The sequence below is a fragment of the Tursiops truncatus genome, chromosome 7 (genome assembly GCF_011762595.2).
Source record: "Tursiops truncatus isolate mTurTru1 chromosome 7, mTurTru1.mat.Y, whole genome shotgun sequence".
NCBI classification, from domain to species: domain Eukaryota; kingdom Metazoa; phylum Chordata; class Mammalia; order Artiodactyla; family Delphinidae; genus Tursiops; species Tursiops truncatus.
In genome coordinates this window covers 108,374,246-108,394,865 of record NC_047040.1, presented here as the reverse complement: position 1 = coordinate 108,394,865, position 20,620 = coordinate 108,374,246, and the positions used below count along the sequence as shown (strand labels likewise).

Here is a 20,620-nt window from a genome sequence, read left to right as displayed (position 1 = left end):
CTCCATTTGGCCAAAGCTCTCCTAGGAAATAAATGAGAAGCCGAGCGCAGAAAATAGAGCTGCTTCATGAACTCTATTGGAAGAAAAAGATGACTGTGCAGAAACAGCTGAATCAGGAGAAGAGTGAGTGAGAAGAGATAAAGCAGAAGCTATCAGCTGCAAAGAAAGTCAAGTCTATGTTGAGATTCAAGAAACAGAGGAGGAATTACAGAAAGCAGAGATCTACGTGACCTTCCTTGTTCTTTGTGATAAGAAATACCTGACAACTGGCTGCTACCCATGATGCAGAAAGTTCCTTCCCCAGCCTGAGACAGAAATTACTACAAGGAAACTCAAAGACCCAAGGCCATGAAGAATCCACTTCCGGGAGACCTGATCCTCAGTCTTCCGAGGTGGGCTGGCTCTTCTGGACATTGGCTGAAATGGGCGCTGTGCCCTGATCCCATGTGCCCACCTGCCATGTCTTCTCTTCCCATAGAAAAGATGGGCCTAGAGATGCCTCTGTGCTGCCTTTACTTAGATAAATGAAGGATCCAACCAATGAGAAATACCCTGTCAAGACTTTTTTTTTCTGTTCTTTTATTTTTCATTTTATTCTATTTTTAAAATTTTTATTGAAATATAGTTGATTTACAATGTTGTGTTAGTTTCAGGTGTACAGCAAAGTGATTCAGTTATACATATATATATATATTCTTTTTTTACATTCTCTTCCATTATAGGTTACTACAAGATACTGAGTATAGTTCCCTGTGCTATACAGTAGGTCCTTGCTGGTTACCTATTTTATATATTGTAGTGTGTTTTGTCAGGACATTTTAAGCCCTGAATATAAGTGAGGGATTACTGTGCAAGTGTGGTCCCCCTGCCAAAGCCCAAAGGTTGGCCAAGGTCATTTTCTTTAGGTAATACAATCTGTCTCTTTCCTCCAAACTCCCTGTCTCCGGTATTCTCCTTATAGGGTCTCATTGCTTCTCTTCTTCTTTCCTTGGGAGTGATTTGACTCAGCCTGTGGCAACTCCCACGAACAACCCCTCGACGGAAGAGATGCCATTCTTACCAGTCTCAAGCCCGACATCCTGAGGCAGCCACTCCTGACAACCTGTGTGCAGAGAGAAAGCAGAATGTCAGTCCTTGTGGCCCTGAGTTGGAGCCCTGGAGGGCAGGAGCCACGTGTGTTCATCAGCGTGGCTCTGAGCGCCTGGCATGGGGCCGAGAAATGACTCTTCAGTGAATGGACGGATGAGTCATGGTCCCACCGCAAGTGTGAGAGGAGGTGCCCTCAGCTTCATCCATCCTATCTCATCTTTACTGAACGTCTAGTTTGCACTTGGCACTGGGCTCAACTGGGAGTGCGGTGGTTCTGAACATCCCTAGGACACCATCCCTGCCGTCCAGAAGCTCAAGCTGTGTCTGGTCAGACATCCGTGAATACCAGTCATCACCCTACACCACACGGAGTGCTGAGGGAAGCAGCCAGCAGAACTAGAGACACAACGTACTTGATCTAAACCTCACGGACAGGGGCTTCCTCGGTGGTGCAGTGGTTAAGAATCCACCTGTCAATGAAGGGGACACGGGTTCGAGCCCTGGTCCGGGAAGATCCCACATGCCGCGGAGCAACTGAGCCCGTGCGCCACAACTACTGAGCCTGCGCTCTAGAGCCTTCGAGCCACAGCTACTGAAGCCTGTGCACCTAGAGCCCGTGCTCCGCAACAAGAGAAGCCACCACGATGAGAAGCCGCGCACCGCAACGAAGAGTAGCTCCTGCTCGCCGCAACTAGAGAAAGCCCGCACACAGCAACAAAGACCCAAGGCAGCCAAGAATAAATAAATAAACCTCACGGACACCCCCAAAACACAGATACCCCCCATTTCACTCATGGGACTCAACAAAGGAAAGGTGACCCGTTGATCAGTAGCACAGCTGGGAATTCAACCTGGACCTGCCTCCTTTCAAACCTGTCCACAGCACCTGGCGGCCTCCCTGGTGCCCTGGGAGCACACAGGCAGGCCTGTGTAGCTGCCAGCAGGTGGGGGAGGGAGGGGAGGGAGGAGAGGGAGGGGAGGGAGGGGAGGGAGGGAGGGGAGGGAAGGGAGGGAAGGGGGGGAGGGAAGGGAGGGAAGGGAGGGAAGGGGGGGAGGGAAGGGAGGGAAGGGGGAGGGGGAGGGAGGGGAGGGAGGGGGAAGGAGGGGAGGGGGGGGAAGGAGGGGAGGGGGGGAAGGAGGGGAGGGCGGAGGCCCTGATCTCAAGGAGGAGCCCCACCCATCCCCAGCCTTGCCCCACTGAGCAGCGGGAGGCAGGTACTGGCTTTTTTGTTCATCGTATGCTCCCTGCTTCTAACACAGACTTGCTCCAAGGAGGGACCCAGGAAATAGTTGTTCAGTGAAACAGAGAACGAAGCCCTTGGAGAGGATGTCCTTTGACAATGGTTTTGCCAGATTTGTAAGAATTCACAGTGGAAGGAAAGAGGGGCCTTCTCGGGAGTTCCCTGGTCGCCTAGTGGTTAGGATTCAGGGCTTTCACTGTCGTGGCCCGGGTCCAATCCCTGGTCAGGGAACTGAGATCTTGCAAGTCGAGAGACCAAAATAAAAGGGAGGGGGGAGCGATTCTCTAGGGATGCTGCAACTTTAGCAAAGGCAGAGGGAGAAGTGCAAAGGATGTGAGGGGCCAGCACATTTGGGTTGAGCAGACCAAGCTGGGAGGTGTAGGTAGTGGGTGAATGTGACAGAGAAGCTTTGCCACTCTGTTCTGCTGGACAAAGAATTTTCTTATTCCAATTTTTCTTTCGTGTGTGAGCATTTATATGTTTATGGCGATCTACTCCTCCTAGCATTTGTTGAGTGCCTACAATGTAAAAGGCGGTAGTAATCAGATTGAGATTCCTTTTTAAGGGTCTGAGGCTACTGCTCTTTCAAGGGGAGGCTGGTCCATCTCTGCGCCTCACATACTGCAATGAGGTGGTGGGTGGGAAAGATGCAGAGAGCATTGCCTGCCTCTCGCTCCCCACTGTGGCTCTGTCCCCTCACTTCTCCACCCCAGGTAGGAATCTGAGGCTCACCCACGTTCTTTAGCTCTGTCACCCTCTACCCCCTCACCCATGGCACTGACCTCCATGGACATAATCCCTCTCCAGACAACAGGATGTGTCCCATAGGTGCCCCCCACCAGTCCTGCCATCCCTGGGGGAGGAACCTGCCAAGTGTTCTGGACTCCCACTCCTCTGGTCCCCAGACTCCACTGACCTCCACTCCCCCACGACTGGCCCTGGTCTTCCTGTGTCCCAGAACTTCTCCACTTCAGAAGCTATGTCCTCCAGCTGCCACCCTCCAGCCACACCCCAGGCCAGCACCAGGCCCTCCGCCCATGGCCAACTCTTCCCTCATTTCATCACGACTCCTCAGCCCTTGCTTTTCTCTCCATTCTATCAACCAGGCATCCGAGCTTCATTTCTATCCCAACCTGCCTGGAAACTGACTTACATCTTTTCTGGAACAAAGTGGTTTTATAAGTACCCATAAACGGAATATAAAAATAAAGTACGGTAAGCTGCACTCCATGTGGCCCCCTCTGGTCCACCCTTGTCTTGTGAATGTTGTTGACTCCTCCTTGTACCTTGCAAAGTCCCGGCACCAAGCTGAGCCCACCAAGGATGGGTCACACCCTCTTGACGACAGGGGCCAGCACCTCCCCTACGACCTTAGAAATGTTCAGGTACACTTGAGTGGGCCCTGGTCAGTTCTTTCTGGAAAAAAAAAACCCAACGACACTCTTATTTCAAATCTCCCTCCCACTACTCACTCTGCAGAACACCTTGATCTGTGTCATTGAAAAAAGAGAGAAAAATCACCCTCAGCTTCCAGCTCTGCCCACTCCCTGCCTTTCCCTATATCTGAGAACATTTAAGGGACTGCCCAGGGGAAGGGGCCCCCTGACAGCCCCACGCTAACCCTTCCAGCCCTGCCCTCTCTGGCCTCCTCCATCAGGGCTTTTGCTTTATTGATTACTCTGGTGGTTAAAATACTCCCACAAGTTCTTTGACACTGCTCCCTTCCAAATACGGAGACTCATTCTCCCTACTGTGGATGTGGGTTTAGTGACTCCCTTCTAACAACTAGAATGAGGTCGGAGTGATGGAGTATAGCTTCTGAGACTAGTCCATAAAAGGCTCTGTGTCCTCCTCCTTGCTCTGTCTGAGATCACTCGGCCTGGGGGAACTTGTTGCTGTGTCATGAGGATACTCAAGCAGCCCCAGGGAGGACCCATGTGGTGAGGAACTCAGGTCTCCAGTCAACAGCCAGTGATCTTGAAAGCAGATCTTCCAGCCGTGGTCAAGGCTTCAGATGACCAGAGCTCCAGCCAACGTCTTGACTGCAACCTTGTTATGGGTTGAATTGTGAACCCCTCTCCAAGTTCATATGTTGAAAGTCCTAACCCTCAGTACCTCACAATGGAACTGTATTTGAGGATAAAGCCCTTTTGAAGAGGTGGTGAAGTTAAACTGAAGCTGTGAGGGTGGGACGTAATCCAACATGACTGATATCCTTGTAAGAAGAGGAAGAAATACCAGAGCTGTACATGCAGAGGGATGGTCATACGAGGACAAAGCAGCAAGAGGGTAACTGTCTGCAAGCCAAGGAGAGGGGCCTTGGGAAGCACCACCCCTGCCAACATCTTTGGTCTGAGACTTCCAGCTCCAGAAGCTGAATATAAATGAACCTTAGAAAATGAATATAAACCACGTGAGTGTTCCTGGCCCAGAACCACCCAGATAAGCTGTTCTTGGATTTCAGAAATTGGGTGAGGAAATAAATATTTGTCATTTTAAGCTGCAAAATCTTGGAGTAATTTGTTTTGCAGCAGTAGATAACTAATACAATTACCCCTCCCTCTCACATCTTCATTCTTTCTTACTCTTCTAGTTCTCTCCCTGCATAGAGATCCAAATTTTGTCTATCTTAAAATGAATTTTCTTGGCCTCATGACCGCCTCCAGCTATTGCCCTCCTCTTGTTTCTATTCCACAGCTGAACTGCCTGAAAGAGTTGCTCCATGATGCTGCCTCCACTATCTCACCCTTCATGCCTTCCCAAGCCTTGGGTCACACACACGTACCCACAAACGCTGCAGCGACCCCTCCAGGGCTAACATTGCCCAAGTCCATGACAGGACTTTTTCAGCCATGTCCTGTTCCCTGAGCACGCCCCCTTGGCTTCTGCAGGACTACACTTCCCTGTCATTCCTTTGCTTTAGGGGGTCCCCTTAATCTCCTCCCAGGGCCCTTTCCCTCACCTTGATCTCTTGGTGTCTGAGGGAGATGCTGGTTGTTTTTGTCTGCCTGATGTGCCGTCCCCTATTTTCTTTTGGGGGAACTTCTCCTCCCTTTGTCCAAAATGTTTCTGATAGGAACCATGAATCATGGTACCTCAAAGATGGCATGCAATCCAAGAAAGGGCTTTCCCTGAGATGTTCTGAATTGAAGCTGGGGATTAGTTTTCTTCTCTAGTTGCAAAGTTCTGAAATGTGATTCCAGAACTGCCATGGGCTATGGTCCTAGTGTCCTGAAAATAGCTGATATGAGAGAAGAAAGTTGGAAGGACAGGAGGGAATGAAACAAAAGACAGAAATCCTGTCTTTGACTTTTTGCACTTCGTTATTTGAGCTAAGCCATCTGTACTCTGTCATTGAAACCAAAGAATTCTCATTGATATGGTGGTCCTCATTCTATTCTCCTTCAGTCTGCCCACTCCCCTTGCACATTTCCACCCTCTCCCAGGGCCACTGACAAAATCAAAGCACTTCTGAGTCTGAAGTCAATGTCTCAAACCCTCATCTCTATCCGGAACTCCAGCTCCACCAAGGCCCTAGTCTCTGGATATCTCCAGGAGATAGGCCATGGGCACAACAAACTCAACATGACCACACATCTCCTCTGTCCCTAAATCTGCTCTTTCCCCTTCATTCTTTATCTCAGTGAATGGAACTAGCAATTGTTGAAGAAAACACTTGAGTCATCCTATGATCCTCATATCTAAATGATCACCAGGATCTGAAGATTTCATCTTTTAAAAGCTTGAGGCTCCCAACTATATGTTGTCTGCAAGAAACTCACTTTAAATATAAAGACACAGATAGATTAAAGATAAAGAGATAGAGAAAGATATACCATGTTGATATTAATCAAAAGAAAGCTGGGGACTTCCCTGGTGGTGAAGTGGTTAAGACTCCACACTCCTAATGCAGGGGGCTTGGATTCGATCCCTGGTTGGAGAACTAGATCTCACATGCATGCCACAACTAAGAGTTTGCGTGCCACAATTAAGGAGTCCGTGTGCCACAACTAAAGAACCAGTGAGCCGCAACTAAGGAGATCAGGAGCTGCAACTAAGGAGCCCGCGAACCACAACTAAGGAGCTCCCCTGCCACAACTAAGACCCAGCACAACCAAATAAATAAATAAATATTAAAAAAAAAGAAAGCTGGAGTAGCTATACTAATTTTAGGTAGTGCTGACTTCAGGGCAAGGAAAATTATGAGGAATATAAAGGGGAATTACATAATAATAAAGGGGCCAATTTCCAAAGAAGACATAACTTTACTTAACATGTATGTGTGTAACAACAGAGCATCAAAATACATGTGGTAAACTGGTAAACCTACAAGGAGAAAAAGATAAATCCACTATTATAGTTGGAGGCTTTAACACCCCTTTATCAGTAATTGACATATTTGGCAGGCATAAAATCAATAAGTACATAGTTGAAATGCATAACATCTTTAGTCAACTGGATCTAATTGACATTTGTAGAATACTTCATCTAACAACAGCAGAATATACCTTCTTCTCAAGTTCACATGGACCATTCACCAAGATAGGCCACCTTCTCGGCCATAACACCCCTGAGGAAATTTAAAAAAATAAAAATCATACAATGTCTGTTGTTGTCAGACCACAAAGAAATTAAACTAGAAATCAAAATAACTAGAAAATCCCCAAATATTTGGAGATTAAGAAACATACTTATAAATAACACGAGTCAAAGTCTCAAGAAAATTCTTAAAGTGTTTTCAACTAATTGAAAATGAAGCTACAACTTACTAAAAGTTGTAGAAAGCAGTGCTTAGAAGGAAATTTATAATACTGAAAGACTATATTTAAAAAGATGAGGATCCAAACCAAGATGGTGGAGTAGGAAGACACAGAACTCACCTCCCCCCACGAACATATCAAAAATACATCTACATGTGGAACAATTCTTGTGGAAAACTAACTGGAGACTGACAGAAAGACTCCTGTACAACCAAGGCTCTAAGAAAGATACACACAAAATTGGGTAGGAAGGGAAGAGAAGCGGTCAGGTGGGGTTCTGTGCCCCTGGGAGGGGACTCAAAAGAAAAGAGAGATTACATGGGCAGAGACCCTCCCTGGAGAGGGAGCAGTTTGAGCCACATACTGGGTGCTCTAACCCTGGGGTCTGACAAAGGGAAGACAAGCCCCCTTGGCTCATTGGAGGGCAAGTGGGACTAACAGGAAGGAGGTGGAAATCCTGTACCTTGCTTGTGAGGAGCACATGAACAGTTGCCTACTCCCAAAGCAGGGTGGAGAGGGCAGATTGAAACCACACAGCTGGCTGACTTGTTTCCCAGGACCACCCCAGAGCATGCCCTAGCCCGAGCTGAGCAAATGCTCCAGCACTGTTTGCCCCATGTCACAGCTCCACACTGGAGTGAGGGCTGCCATGGCCAAGGAAAAAGCTTTGCTGTGAGACTCTGTGGCAACTCAAACACTAAGCAGCTTCTGAGGAGGGAGGGGGCTGTCATTACTGGTGATTGCACAAGTGATACATCAGAGGCACTCCAGATCTTTGACAGTGGCCATATCAACATACTCTGTGCCCAACGTTCATTGAATACCCAGCCCAGTGCCTCTTGCTCCAGCTCTGCTCCCCTCTGGGGCTAAAGGTGCTGGTGCTGGGAGGGGGAAGAGCACACACTTAAAGGGAATGTAGCCAGCTCACACCCGACACTCAGGGCTTCTGTTCCAGCAACTTGAGACCTAACCCCACCCTTGATAAGGCAAAGTTTGCCACTGAACAAAGGGTAAGCCCCACTTCACACCTGGCTCTAGCCCTAGACCCTCCTTCTCCAGCCCCACCTACTACCAAGAAGACAGCTGCCAACACACCCTGAGGAAAGACATCACTTGTGTTCACATCAAATCCATCTCTCCCAGCAAAGCCACTGAGCACAAACAAAATGTATAGGGATGCTCCCACATAAGGACACACTTTCAAGACCACCACAGGTAACAATTTAACTAAAATTCGTAGAGAAAGAGAAAGATAATTAAAATGAGAAGAGAGAAGAATTTGTCTCAATTGAAAGAACAAGAGAAAACCCCTAAAAAAAACAGCTAATGAAACAGAAATAATTTACTAGATAAAGAATTCAATGTAGTAGTAATAAGAATGCTAACTGAATTAGGGAAAAGAATAGATGCACACAGGGAGAATTTTAACAAGGAACTGGAAAATATAAAAAAGAACCAGTCAGGGCTTCCCTGGTGGCGCAGTGGTTGGGAGTCTGCCTGCTGAGGCAGGGGACGTGAGTTCGTGTCCCGGTCCGGGAAGGTCCCATGTGCCGCGGAGCAGCTGGGCTCGTGAGCCATGGCCGCTGAGCCTGCACGTCCGGAGCCTGTGCTCTGCAACGGGAGAGGCCACAGCAGTGAGAGGCCCGCGTACCACAAAAAAAAAAAAAAAAAAAAAAAAAAGAACCAGTCAGAACTGAAGAATACAATAACTCAAATGAAAAGTGTTCTAGAAGGAATGAACAACAGACTAGGTGATATAGAATGATGCATAAGTGATCTGGAGGTAGAATAGTGGAAATCACCCAAACAAAACAGTAAAAAGAAAAACAAATTTTTAAAAATGAAAACAGTTTAAGGTATCTTTGAGATAACATCAAGTGTACCAATATTTACAGCGTAGGAGTCCCAGAAGAAGAAGAGATAGAGAAGAAAGTAAAAATGTATTTAATGAAATTATGGCTGAAAACTTCCCAAGCCTGAAGAAGGAAACATATATCTGGGTACAGGAAGCACAGAGAGTCCCAAACAAGATGAATACAAACAGACCCACACCAAGACATATCATAATTAAAATGGCAAAAGTCAAAGAAAAAAGAGAATTCTAGAGGCTGCAAGAGAAAACCAAAGAGATATATACAAGGGAACCCCCATAAGACTCTCAGCTGATTTTTCTGCAGAAGCTTTACAGACCAAAAGGAAGTGACATGATATATTTAAAATGTTGAAAGGGAAAAACCTGAAATCTAGGATACTCTACCCAGCAAAATTATCATTTAGAATTCAAGGATAAACAACTTTTCAAACCAGCAAAAACCCGAAGGAGTTCATCAGTACTAAAATAACCCTAAAAGAAATGTTAAAGGATCTTCACAAGGTGGAAGAGAAAAAGCTATAAGAAGAAGTAAGTATCTATAGGAAAGAAAAAAATCCCACTAGTAAAGGCACACATATAGTAAAGGCTGAGGATCAGCAACTTAAAAAAGTTAGTATGAAGGTTAAAAGACAAAAAATTATAAAATTAAGTATAACTACAATAATCAGTAAAGGTATAAACATGAAGATATAAAATATGGCACCAAAAACACAAAGTATGGGGGAAACGAATAAAAAATGTATCTCTTGTAGCATGTATTTGAAATTAACACATTTAATTTTAATTTTGATTTTAATTTAATTTTAAGCCCAGGAACAGATGGCTTCACAGGTGAATTCTATCCAACATTTAGAGAAGAGCTAACACCTATCCTTCTCAAACTCTTCCAAAATATAGCAGAGGGGAGAACACTCCCAAACTCATTCTACAAGGCCACCATCACCCTGATACCAAAACCAGACAAAGATGCCACAAAAAAAGAAAACTACAGGCCAATATCACTGATGAACATAAATGCAAAAATCCTCGAGAAAATACTAGCAAGCAGAATCCAACAGCACATTAAAAGGATCATACACCATGATCAAGTGGGGTTTATCCCAGGAATGCAAGGATTCCTCAATATATGCAAATCAATCAATGTGATACACCATATTAACAAATTGAAGGAGAAAACCCACATGATCATCTCAATAGATGCAGAAAAAGCTTTTGACAAAATTCAACACCGATTTATGATAAAAACTCTCCAGAAAGTAGGCATAGAGGGAACTTACCTCAACATAATAAAGGCCATATATGACAAACCCACAGCCAACATCGTTCTCAATGGTGAAAACCTTAAACCATTTTCACTAAGATCAGGAACAAGACAAGGTTGCCCACTATCACCACTATTATTCAACATAGTTTTGGAAGTTTTAGCCATAGCAATCAGAGAAGAAAAAGAAATACAAGGAATCCAAATTGGAAAAGAAGAAGTAAAACTGTCACTGTTTGCAGGTGACATGATACTATACATAGAGAATCCTAAAGATGCTACCAGAAAACTACTAGAGCTAATCAGTGAATTTGGTAAAGAAGCAGGATACAAAATTAATGCACAGAAATCTCTTGCATTCCTATACACTAATGATGAAAAATCTGAAAGAGAAATTAAGGAAACACTCTCATTTACCATTGCAACAAAAAGAATAAAATATCTAGGAATAAACCTACCTAAGGAGACAAAAGACCTGTATGCAGAAAATTATAAGACACTGATGAAAGAAATTAAAGGTCCAAACAGATGGAGAGATACACCATGTTCTTGGATTGGAAGAATCAACATTGTGAAAATGACTATACTACCAAAAGCAAACTACAGATTCAATGCAATCCCTATCAAACTACCAATGGCATTTTTCACAGAACTAGAACAAAAAAATTCACAATTTGTATGGGAACACCAAAGACCCTGAAGAGCAAAAGCAATCTTGAGAAAGAAAAACAGAGTTGGAGGAATCAGGCTCCCTGACTTCAGACTATACTACAGAGCTACAGTTATCAAGACAATATGGTACTGGCACAAAAACAGAAATATAGATCAGTGGAACAGTATAGAAAGCCCAGAGATAAACCCACACACATATGGTCAACTTATCTTTGATAAAGGAGGTAAGAATATACAATGGAGAAAAGATGGCCTTTTCAATAAGTGATGCTGGGAAAACTGGACAGCTACATGTAAAAGAACGAAGTTAGAACACTCCCTAACACCATACACAAAAATAAACTCAAAATGGATTAAAGACCTAAATGTAAGGCCAGACACTATAAAACTCTTAGAGGAAAACATAGGCAGAACACTCCATGACATAAATCACAACAAGATCCTTTTTGACCCACCTCCTAGAGAAATGGAAATAAAAACAAAAATAAACAAATGGGACCTAATGAAACTTAAAAGCTTTTTCACAGCAAAGGAAACCATAACCAAGATGAAAAGACAACCCTCAGAATGGGAGAAAATATTTGCAAATGAAGCAACTGAACAAGGATTAATCTCCAAAATATACAAGCAGCTCATGCAGCTCAATATAAAAAAATCAAACAACCCAATCCAAAAACAGGCAGAAGACCTAAATAGACATTCTCCAAAGAAGATACACAGATTGGCAACAAACACATGAAAGAATGCTCAACATCACTAATCATTAGAGAAATGCAAGTCAAAACCACAATGAGGTATCAATTCACACTGGTCAGAATGGCCACCATCAAAAAATCTACAAATAATAAATGCTGGAGAGGGTGAGGAGAAAAGGGAGCCCTCTTGCACTGTTGGTGAGAATGTAAATTGATACAGCCACTATGGAGAACAGTATGGAGGTTCCTTAAAAAACTACAAATAGAACTACCATACGACCCAGCAATCCCACTACTGGGCATATACCCTGAGAAAACCATAATTCAAAAAGAGTCACGTACCACAATGTTCATTGCAGCTCTATTTACAATATCCAGGACATGGAAGCAACCTAAGTGCCCATCGACAGATGAATGGATAAAGAAGATGTGGCACATATATACAACGGACTATTATTCAGTCATAAAAAGAAATGAAATTGAGTTATTTGTAGCAAGGTGGATGGACCTAGGGACTGTCATACAGAGTGAAGTAAGTCAGAAAGAGAAAAACAAATACCATATGCTAACACATATATATATGGAATCTAAAAAAAAAAAAGGTTCTGAAGAACCTAGGGGCAGGACAGGAATAAAGATGCAGACATAGAGAATGGACTTGAGGACACGGGAAGGGGAAGGGTAAGCTGGGATGAAGTGAGAGAGTGGCATGGACATATATACACTAATGTAAAATAGATAGCTAGTGGGAAGCAGCCGCATAGCACAGGGAGATCAGCTCAGTATTTGTGTCCACCTAGGGGATGGGATAGGGAGGGTGGGAGGGAGATGCAAGATGGAGGAGATATGGGGATGTATGTATACATATAGCTGATTCACTTTGTTATACAGCAGAAACTAACACACTATGGTAAAGCAATAATACTCCAATAAAGATGTTACAAAAGAGAAAAAAATAGTAGGGGACTTTATACCCCATTTACATCAATAGACAGATCATACAGACAGAAAATCAGTAAGGGAACAGTGGTCTTAAATGACACAATAGACCAGTTGGACTGAATACGTATCACAGGACATTCCATCCAAAACCAGCAGAATATACACTCTTTTCAAATGCACATGGTACATTCTCCAGGATAGATCACATGCTAGGCCACAAAACAAGTCTCAACAAATTTAAGAAGAAAGTAATTATATCAAGCAATTTTTTTCCACAATGGTATGAAAGTAAAAATTCATTACAGGAAGAAAAACGGCAAAAATATGTGGAGACTAAACAACATGCTACTAAAAACCAACGAGTCAATGAAGAAATCAAAGAGGAAATTAGAAGATACCTTAAGACAAATGAAAATGTGAACAGAACTTTCCAAAATTTTTGAGATGCTGCATAGCAGTTCTAAGAGGGATACACAGCAATGCAGACCTATCTCAAGAAACAAGAAAAATCTCAAATAAACAACTTAACATTCCATCTAAAGGAAAAAAAAGGACAAGCAAAGCCTAAAGTCAGCCGAAGAAGGAAATAATAAAAATCAGAAAGGAAATAAATAAAATAGAGACCAAAAAACAATGGAAAAGATCAATGAAACCAAGAGCATGTTCATTGAAAAGATAAACACAATTGATAAACCTTTAGCCAGCCTCATCAAGAAGAAAAGAGACACCCAAATAAACCAAATAAGATACAAATAAACAAAATAATAAATGAAAGAGGAGAAATAACAACCAATACAACAGAGATGCAAAAATTTGTAAGAGACTACTACAGGCAGTTATATGTCAACAAACTGAATAACTTAGAAGAAATGGACAATATTTTTAGAAACATACAACCTTCCAATAGTAAGTCAGGAAGAATTATACAACGTGAACAAACCAATCACTAGTAGTGAAGCTGATTTGTAATTAAAAAAGAAAAACAAAAACACTTTCTGGCAAGCAAAAGCCCAGGACTAGACAGATTCACAGGGAAATCTTACCAAACATACAAAGAAGAGCTAATATCTATCCTTCTCAAACTATTCCAAAAATATCAAAGAGGATGTAACACTCCCCACATCATTCTGTGAAGCCACCACCATTCTCCTGACACCAAAACTAGACAAAGACACTACCAAAAAAAAAAAAGTAGCTTACAGGCCAATATTTCTGATGCATATAGATACAAAAGTCCTCAAAAAATAGCAAATTTAATTCAACAATATATAAAAAGAATCATACACCATGATCAAGTGGGATTTATTCCAGGGGTGCAAGGATGGTTCAATATTTACAAATTGATCAATGTTATATGCCACATTAACAAAAGGAAGGATAAAAAAGCACATGATCATCTCAATAGATGCAGAAAAAGCATTTCACAAAATTCAACACCCATCCATGATAAAAAACTTTCATCAAAATTGTTATAGAGGGAATATCTCAACATAATAAAGTCCATTTATGACAACCCCACAACTAATATCATATTCAACAGTGAAGACCTGAAAGCTTTTCCTCTAAAATCAGGAACAAGACAAGGATGCCCACTCTTGCCACTTCTATTTAACACAGAATTGGAAGTCCTAGACTCAGCAATCACACAAGAAAAAGAAGTAAAATGCATTCAAATTGGAAGGCAAGAGGTAAAACTGCCATTATTTGCAGGTGAGATGATACTATATATAGAAAACCCTAGACTCTCCACCAAAATACCATTAGAACTAATAGGTGAATTCAGTAAAGTTGCAGGATACAGTATTAATATACAGAAATCTGTTGGTTTTCCATACAATAATAATGAAGTATAAGAAAGAGAAATTAAGGAAAAAATTTTATTTACAAACACATCAAAAAGAATAAAATAACTAGGAGTAGACTTAACCAAGAAGGTGAAAAACCTGTACTCTGAAAACAATGAAACACTGAAGAAGGAATTTGAAAATGCTACAAAGAAGTGGGAAGATAGCCTGTGTTCTTGGATTGGAAGAATAATATTGTTAAAATGTCCATACTACCAAAAGCAATATACAGACTTAATGTAATCCCTGTCAAAATACCCATGACATTTTTCACAGAACTAGGACAAATAATTCTAAATTTTTTATAGAACCGCAGAAGACCCCAAATTGCTAAAACTATCTTGAGAAAGAACAAAGCTAGAGGCATCATGCTCCCTAACTTCAGATTATATTACAAAGCTACAGTAATCAAAACAGCATGATATTGGCACAAAAACAGACATATCAATCAATGGAACAGAATAGAGAGCCCAGAAATAAACCCATGTATTTATGGTCCATTAATATATCACAAAGGAGGCAAGAATATATAATGGAGAAAATACAGTCTCTTCAATAAGTTCTGCTGGAAAAACTGGACAGCTGCATGTAAAAGAAAGAGATTCAAACATTTCCTCACACCATATACAAAATAAACTCAAAATGGTTTAAAGACTAAATGTGAGACCTGAAACTTCAAAACTCCTACAAGAGAAAATAGGCAGAACACTCTGACATAAATTGTAGCAACAATTTTTGGAGCTGTCTCCTAAGGCAAATGAAATGAAATCAAAAATAAACAAATGGGTCTTAATTAAGCCTAAAACTTTTTCACAGCATGGAAAGCATCAACAAAATGAAAAGACAACCTACTAAATGGGAGAATATACTTGCAAATTATATGACTGATAAGGGGTTAATATCCAAAATGTATAAACAGTTCATACAACTCAGCATCAAAAACAAAATGAAAACCAAAGAACCCAATTTAAAAATGAGCAGAAAACCTGAATATACATTTTTCCAGAGAAGATATACAGATGGCCAACAGGCATATGAATAAATGCTGGGGACTTCCCTGGTGGCGAAGTGGTAAGACTCCACACTCCCAATGTGGGGGGCCTGGGTTTGATACCTGGTCAGCAAACTAGATCCCACATGCATGCCACAACTATGAGTTTGCATGCCACAGCTAAGAAGCCTGTAAGCCACAACTAAGGAGCCCATGTGATGCAGCTAAGGAGCAAGCACAACCAAATAAATAAATATTAACAAAAAGAAAAAATGCTCAACATTACTAATTATCAGAGAAATGCAAATCAAAAACACAATGAGAAACTTCACACCTGTCAAAATGGCTATCATCATCCTCAAAAAACCTAAAAATAGAACTACCATATGATCCAGCATTTGCACTCCTGGGTATATATCCAGAAAAAACCAGAAACACTAATTTGAAAAGATACATGTGCCTCAGTGCTCAGAGCAGCACTGTTTACAATAGCCAAGATATGGAAGTTACCCAAGTGTCCATCAACAGACAAATGGATAAAGAAGATGTGGTATATAGATATACAATGGACTATTACTTGGCCATAAAATGAGAGTGAAATTCTGCCCTTTGCAGCAATGTGGATGGTCCTAGAGAATATTATGCTTAGTGAAATAAGTCAAATAGAGAAAGACAAATACTGTATGATATCACTTATATGTGGAATCTAAAAAATAATACAAATGAGGGGCTTCCTTGGCTGTCCAGTGGTTAAGACTCTGAGCTTCCACTGCAGGGGCCACGGGTTCGATCCCTGGTTGGGGAACCGAGATCCCACATGCTACACGGTACAGCCAAAATATATATATATATATATATATATATATATATATATATACACACACAAATGAATGTATATAGCAAAACATGAACAGACTCACAGATATAGAAAACTAATGGTTTCCAAGAGGGCAAGGGAAGAGGGAGGGGCAAGTTAGGGATATAGGGTTAAGAGACACAAACTAAGCAACACAGATATATTGTATAGCACAGGGAAATATAGCCATTATCTTGTAATAACTTTTAATGGAGTATAATCTGTAAAAATACTGAGTCACTACGCTGTACAACTGAAACTAATATAATATATAAATCCACTATATTTCAGTAAAATTTTTAAATTCAAAAATAAAAGAAAAAAGATATAAAATTAATGATCTAAGCTTCCACCTTAGAGAAAGAGGAGCAATATAATCCTAAAGCAATAAGAAAAATAAATGAATATTAAAAATTAGAGCAGAAATCATGAACTTGAAAACAGGAAATCAACAGAGAAGATCAATGAAACCAAAATCTGGTTCTTAGGAAACAACAATTAGACTGATAAACCTCTAGCCAGGCTAACCAAGAAAAAAAGAGAGAAGACACAATTTCTAATATGGAAATGAAAGAGGGACACCCCATTGATAACTGATCTGATCCCAGGCACATTAAAAGGATAATAAAGCAATATTATGAACAACTCTATCCCTACGAATTTGGTAACTTAGATGAAGTGGACCAATTCCCAGAAAGATGCAATATACTGAAACTCTCATAAAAAGAAATAGACTATCTACATAGGTCTATACCTATTAGAAAAACTGAATTAATAATTAACAACTTTTCAAAAAAGAGTGTGCCAGGCTCAGATGGTTTCATTGATAAAGTCTACCAAACATTTAAGGAAAAAAATGATACCAATTCTCTACAATATCTTCCGAGAAATAGAAGCAGAGAGACCACTTCCTAACTCATTCAATGAGGCCAGCATTACCCTAATACCAAGACCAGATAACAGACATTAGAAGAAAGGAAAAACTTGAGGGTTTCTCCCCCCTGCCCATCCCTTAGTCCCCATCATCCTTCACTTGGTAGAATGGAAGCCTCCCAGGTGGACTTGCTTCTTCCGTGCTCTCCAAAAATCATTCTTCATTTAACCAACCAAGTAATCTTTAAAAGATGGAAAAAATCAATCATGTCACGCCTCTCCACAGCTAAGAGTGTGCTGTGTCTTTATAGCATTCAAGGTCCTTCAGGATCCTAACCTGCCTACCTTTTCAGCTTGCCCTGTATCTCACCTCTTCTCCCAGGATGTGCTGAATTTCATGTGGTTCCTGAAATACCCCATATTCTCTCTCACCTCAGTGTCTCTGAACTTGATCAGAAATGAGTTAAGAACACATACGCATGCACACATGTACTCACACACAGGCACATACATCTCACACGCAGCAGCTCTTGCTACATCATCCCTTACTTCTGTTTTTTTCTTATATCACTTACTTCTGTTTCTCCCACATTTGTGAGAAACTTAGGAGCAGAACTGTGCCTTACTCATCCCAGAAGGAGTTCACGATATCATTGCTGAATGAATGGATGGATGGGTGGGTGGATAGGTGGATGGACGAATGGTTCCTGGGGGATGGAAGCAGCCCTGCCCACATCCCAGGATGGCAGGTAAAGGGTTGTTTCTGAGGGGAAGCCCAGGGGTATTTGCAAGTTCCTGCCCCCTGGAGGTGAGATGCTTCTTCTTAGCTCAGACCCTCTTGTCCAGCTCTGAGGCAGGTCACTGTGGCTGAGCCCATGGTGGTCAGTATCCTGCATAGGCCCCAGGGTCTACCTAATCTTAAGAATCAGAATGGGGATGACTACCACCCGAGGGGAGAAGGGTAAGCTGCTGGTTCCCAAAGACGTCCTCAGAGCTGCTGGAGGTCTAAAACCACACCACAATATGCCTTTCTGGGTCATCATTGAACAGCAGTGTGGGGGGTGTAGGTAAGAAAATGCTGAAAGGTGAATGAGAAAGTGGACCTGGGGAGAAAATCAAAGGTTGCAGGGACCAGGAGGGACCAGAGTGGGCAGGGTGCTGTGTGCCAGGTGGTGGGTGGGGCACAGATCAGGTGACTGGGGTCTAAGAGGCAAAACCAAATTGAGACTCTAGTCTACGGGCTGCCAGGCCAAAAGGAGCCCCTGTGCTAGAGGGCCGACAAAGCATTGCCCAAGTCAGGGATGCGAGCATCTTTGGGTCGAAAGGGTGTCTGGGGTTGGGTGAGAGATTGATACGCTATGCCACCAGCTAACTGGCTATTCCCCACCCTCCCAGAGCTCAAGGTCCCTAGTGTAGAATCCGTCACTGCAAGGAAAACAAAGCCTGCATGGGCTGGCAAAGGTGGGAAGGGCCAATGCTCTGTGGAAATCAGCATCGTCCAGCAGGTGATAGGGATCCGGGCTGGACCACCCACTCCAGACAGTGAAGAAAAGTCAAATATCGGCAGTTTCACGTGGTCCCGTCTAATACATGTTGATATATGAGTACGTAATCCACACAAGCTATAAGATGTATTTTTTGGGGATACATCTTTTTTAGAGGTAATTATATTAAACCATCAACAGTGGTTTCTTCTGGAGAAGGGAATGGGGAGGGGGAGCAGAGGGAGATGAGCTTTTCCACAGCCAGAGATCGCTTTTATTATTTATTTTACAGCTCACAGGATTGTCCAGGGGCCTGAGATCCCACCTCGTCCCCACAGTGACGACTACCTGCCACGATCAGCCACCAGGCTCAGTGACAGGGCAGTAGAGCTCACGGCAGCAGCAGCCCCACTGAGCTGGGAGCTCTCAGTGTGGCAGGGTTCAGCTGCGCATACAGGAAAGCGCCTGGGAATCCAGATTCTAAGCCCCTCTGTGGGCCCTGATCCACCCAGGGACAGCTCAGCCCCTCTCTGCAGCCCAGGACCCCAGAGGGCCTGAAGAAGGACACACCCTCTGTTGAAAGCAAGTCCCACCCCACCCAGGACTGCCCGGCATTCGGGATGTTGTCCAGGGGTGGCACTCCCAGGAATACCCGTGACTGGCCGCCCAGAAGGTGTAGAGAGGTGCCCCCGGCCCAGAGATGTGATGCTCCTGGGTCCCTGCTAGGGCTCCTTCCCTTCTGCCCAGGTCACCCAGGGTGAGGATGTGAAGGTATAGTCCTGGGTCCCGTCTTCCCTTAGAGGGCACAGGGCCTGGCCACCCTCACTGCCAAAAACCTTGCAGTGTGAGACAATGAGAGATCCCGTTCCCCCGGAGCCAGGCTCCTGGCCCCTGCAGGGGAAGTCAGAGATGGCAGGGTGGCCCCGGTGAAGGGGCCCTCACAGGGGACTCTCTCCTCCTAGCAGGGCTCTACGCCCACTCTTGAGACGCAGTGCACTTGTGGGGAACTCAGCAAGCAAGCTGTTGGTCCTCCGCAAAGTCATACAGTGAGTGAATTAAACTAGGTTTATCCAGTCCCCTCTCACACCTGGGTTCAAGTGCTTTCTGGCTCCCTGCAGGTATAGGTGAAGTCCCTGCCTCTCCAAACTCATCTCCAGGCCACTCTTCCAGACCTGGCTTAAGAGTCCCCTTGCAGCCTCCTTGACGCTGTCCTCAGCCACCCTAGCTAATATCTGTCTCTCTCATGTCCCAGAAGACCCTAGCCAGCCCTTGGGAAGGATGTTCACCACCCTGCACTGAAACCCATGGTTTACACCTGTCCAGAGAACATTTTTTTTCCTCAAGCTTTGCTTTGGTGGGGTGCTGTCAGCCTGCCTGGAGAGAGCTTGGCAGGGACGGCCCTTGAGAAGCCCTCCTGAATTTACCATTTATGTCAATAGCATTTCCTCTTTTGGTACCCCCTTCATGGTATCCCATCAGGAAAGATGGGCTTCTTCTCAGAAACGGGCTTGTTCTTAACTCAAGGACATTATTAATCTAGTCGCTATTTTATCTTTGCATTATCCGCCAGGAAGCTCAGAATACATTTGGTAGCTCTGTCTAGCAAATAGACTGGAGCTTCGTTTGCAAACCTTTCTCCAGATGCATTGTGTTTACCTTAATTTTCCTTCATCTTGGTTTCTCATTTATTTTATTCATGTTTCTGATTCTGTTGTATTGCACGTATCTCTGTAAGCTGTCTCAAGTGACTCTCTTCTGTTTACTTTTGAATAAGGCAGGTGATGAATGAAAGAGAGGTTGCTAGATACATCCACATGTGCATGCTGGTCTCCCACTGTGCTATGGCCCCTTTCTGTACCCTCAGCGCTCCGTCCCTAGCCCCCAAAACAGAGTAGGGGCTCATACTACGCTGTGCTGAAAGTTTTCCAATGGTAGTCCATTCATTTAATCTGTACAATAATGCTGCAACGTAAGTGATGTGGTTGCGTTTGACCGATGAAGAAACCGAGGCTTCAGGTCCCATACTTGGTAGGCGGTTG

The 20,620-nt window shown here is 43.2% G+C and overlaps 1 protein-coding gene across 2 annotated transcripts in view; it reads right to left on the bottom strand.

Annotated features, from left to right (window-relative positions):
- MYO7B (myosin VIIB) overlaps window positions 1-1,078 on the bottom strand; it is a 73,997-nt gene extending 72,919 nt beyond the window's left edge. For both annotated transcript variants that reach the window (XM_073807831.1, XM_033860307.2), the window contains exon 1: window positions 1,061-1,078. In XM_073807831.1, the coding sequence (XP_073663932.1) occupies window positions 1,061-1,078 (18 nt within the window). The remainder of the gene's footprint in view (window positions 1-1,060) is intronic.
- Window positions 1,079-20,620: the final 19,542 nt, after the last annotated feature.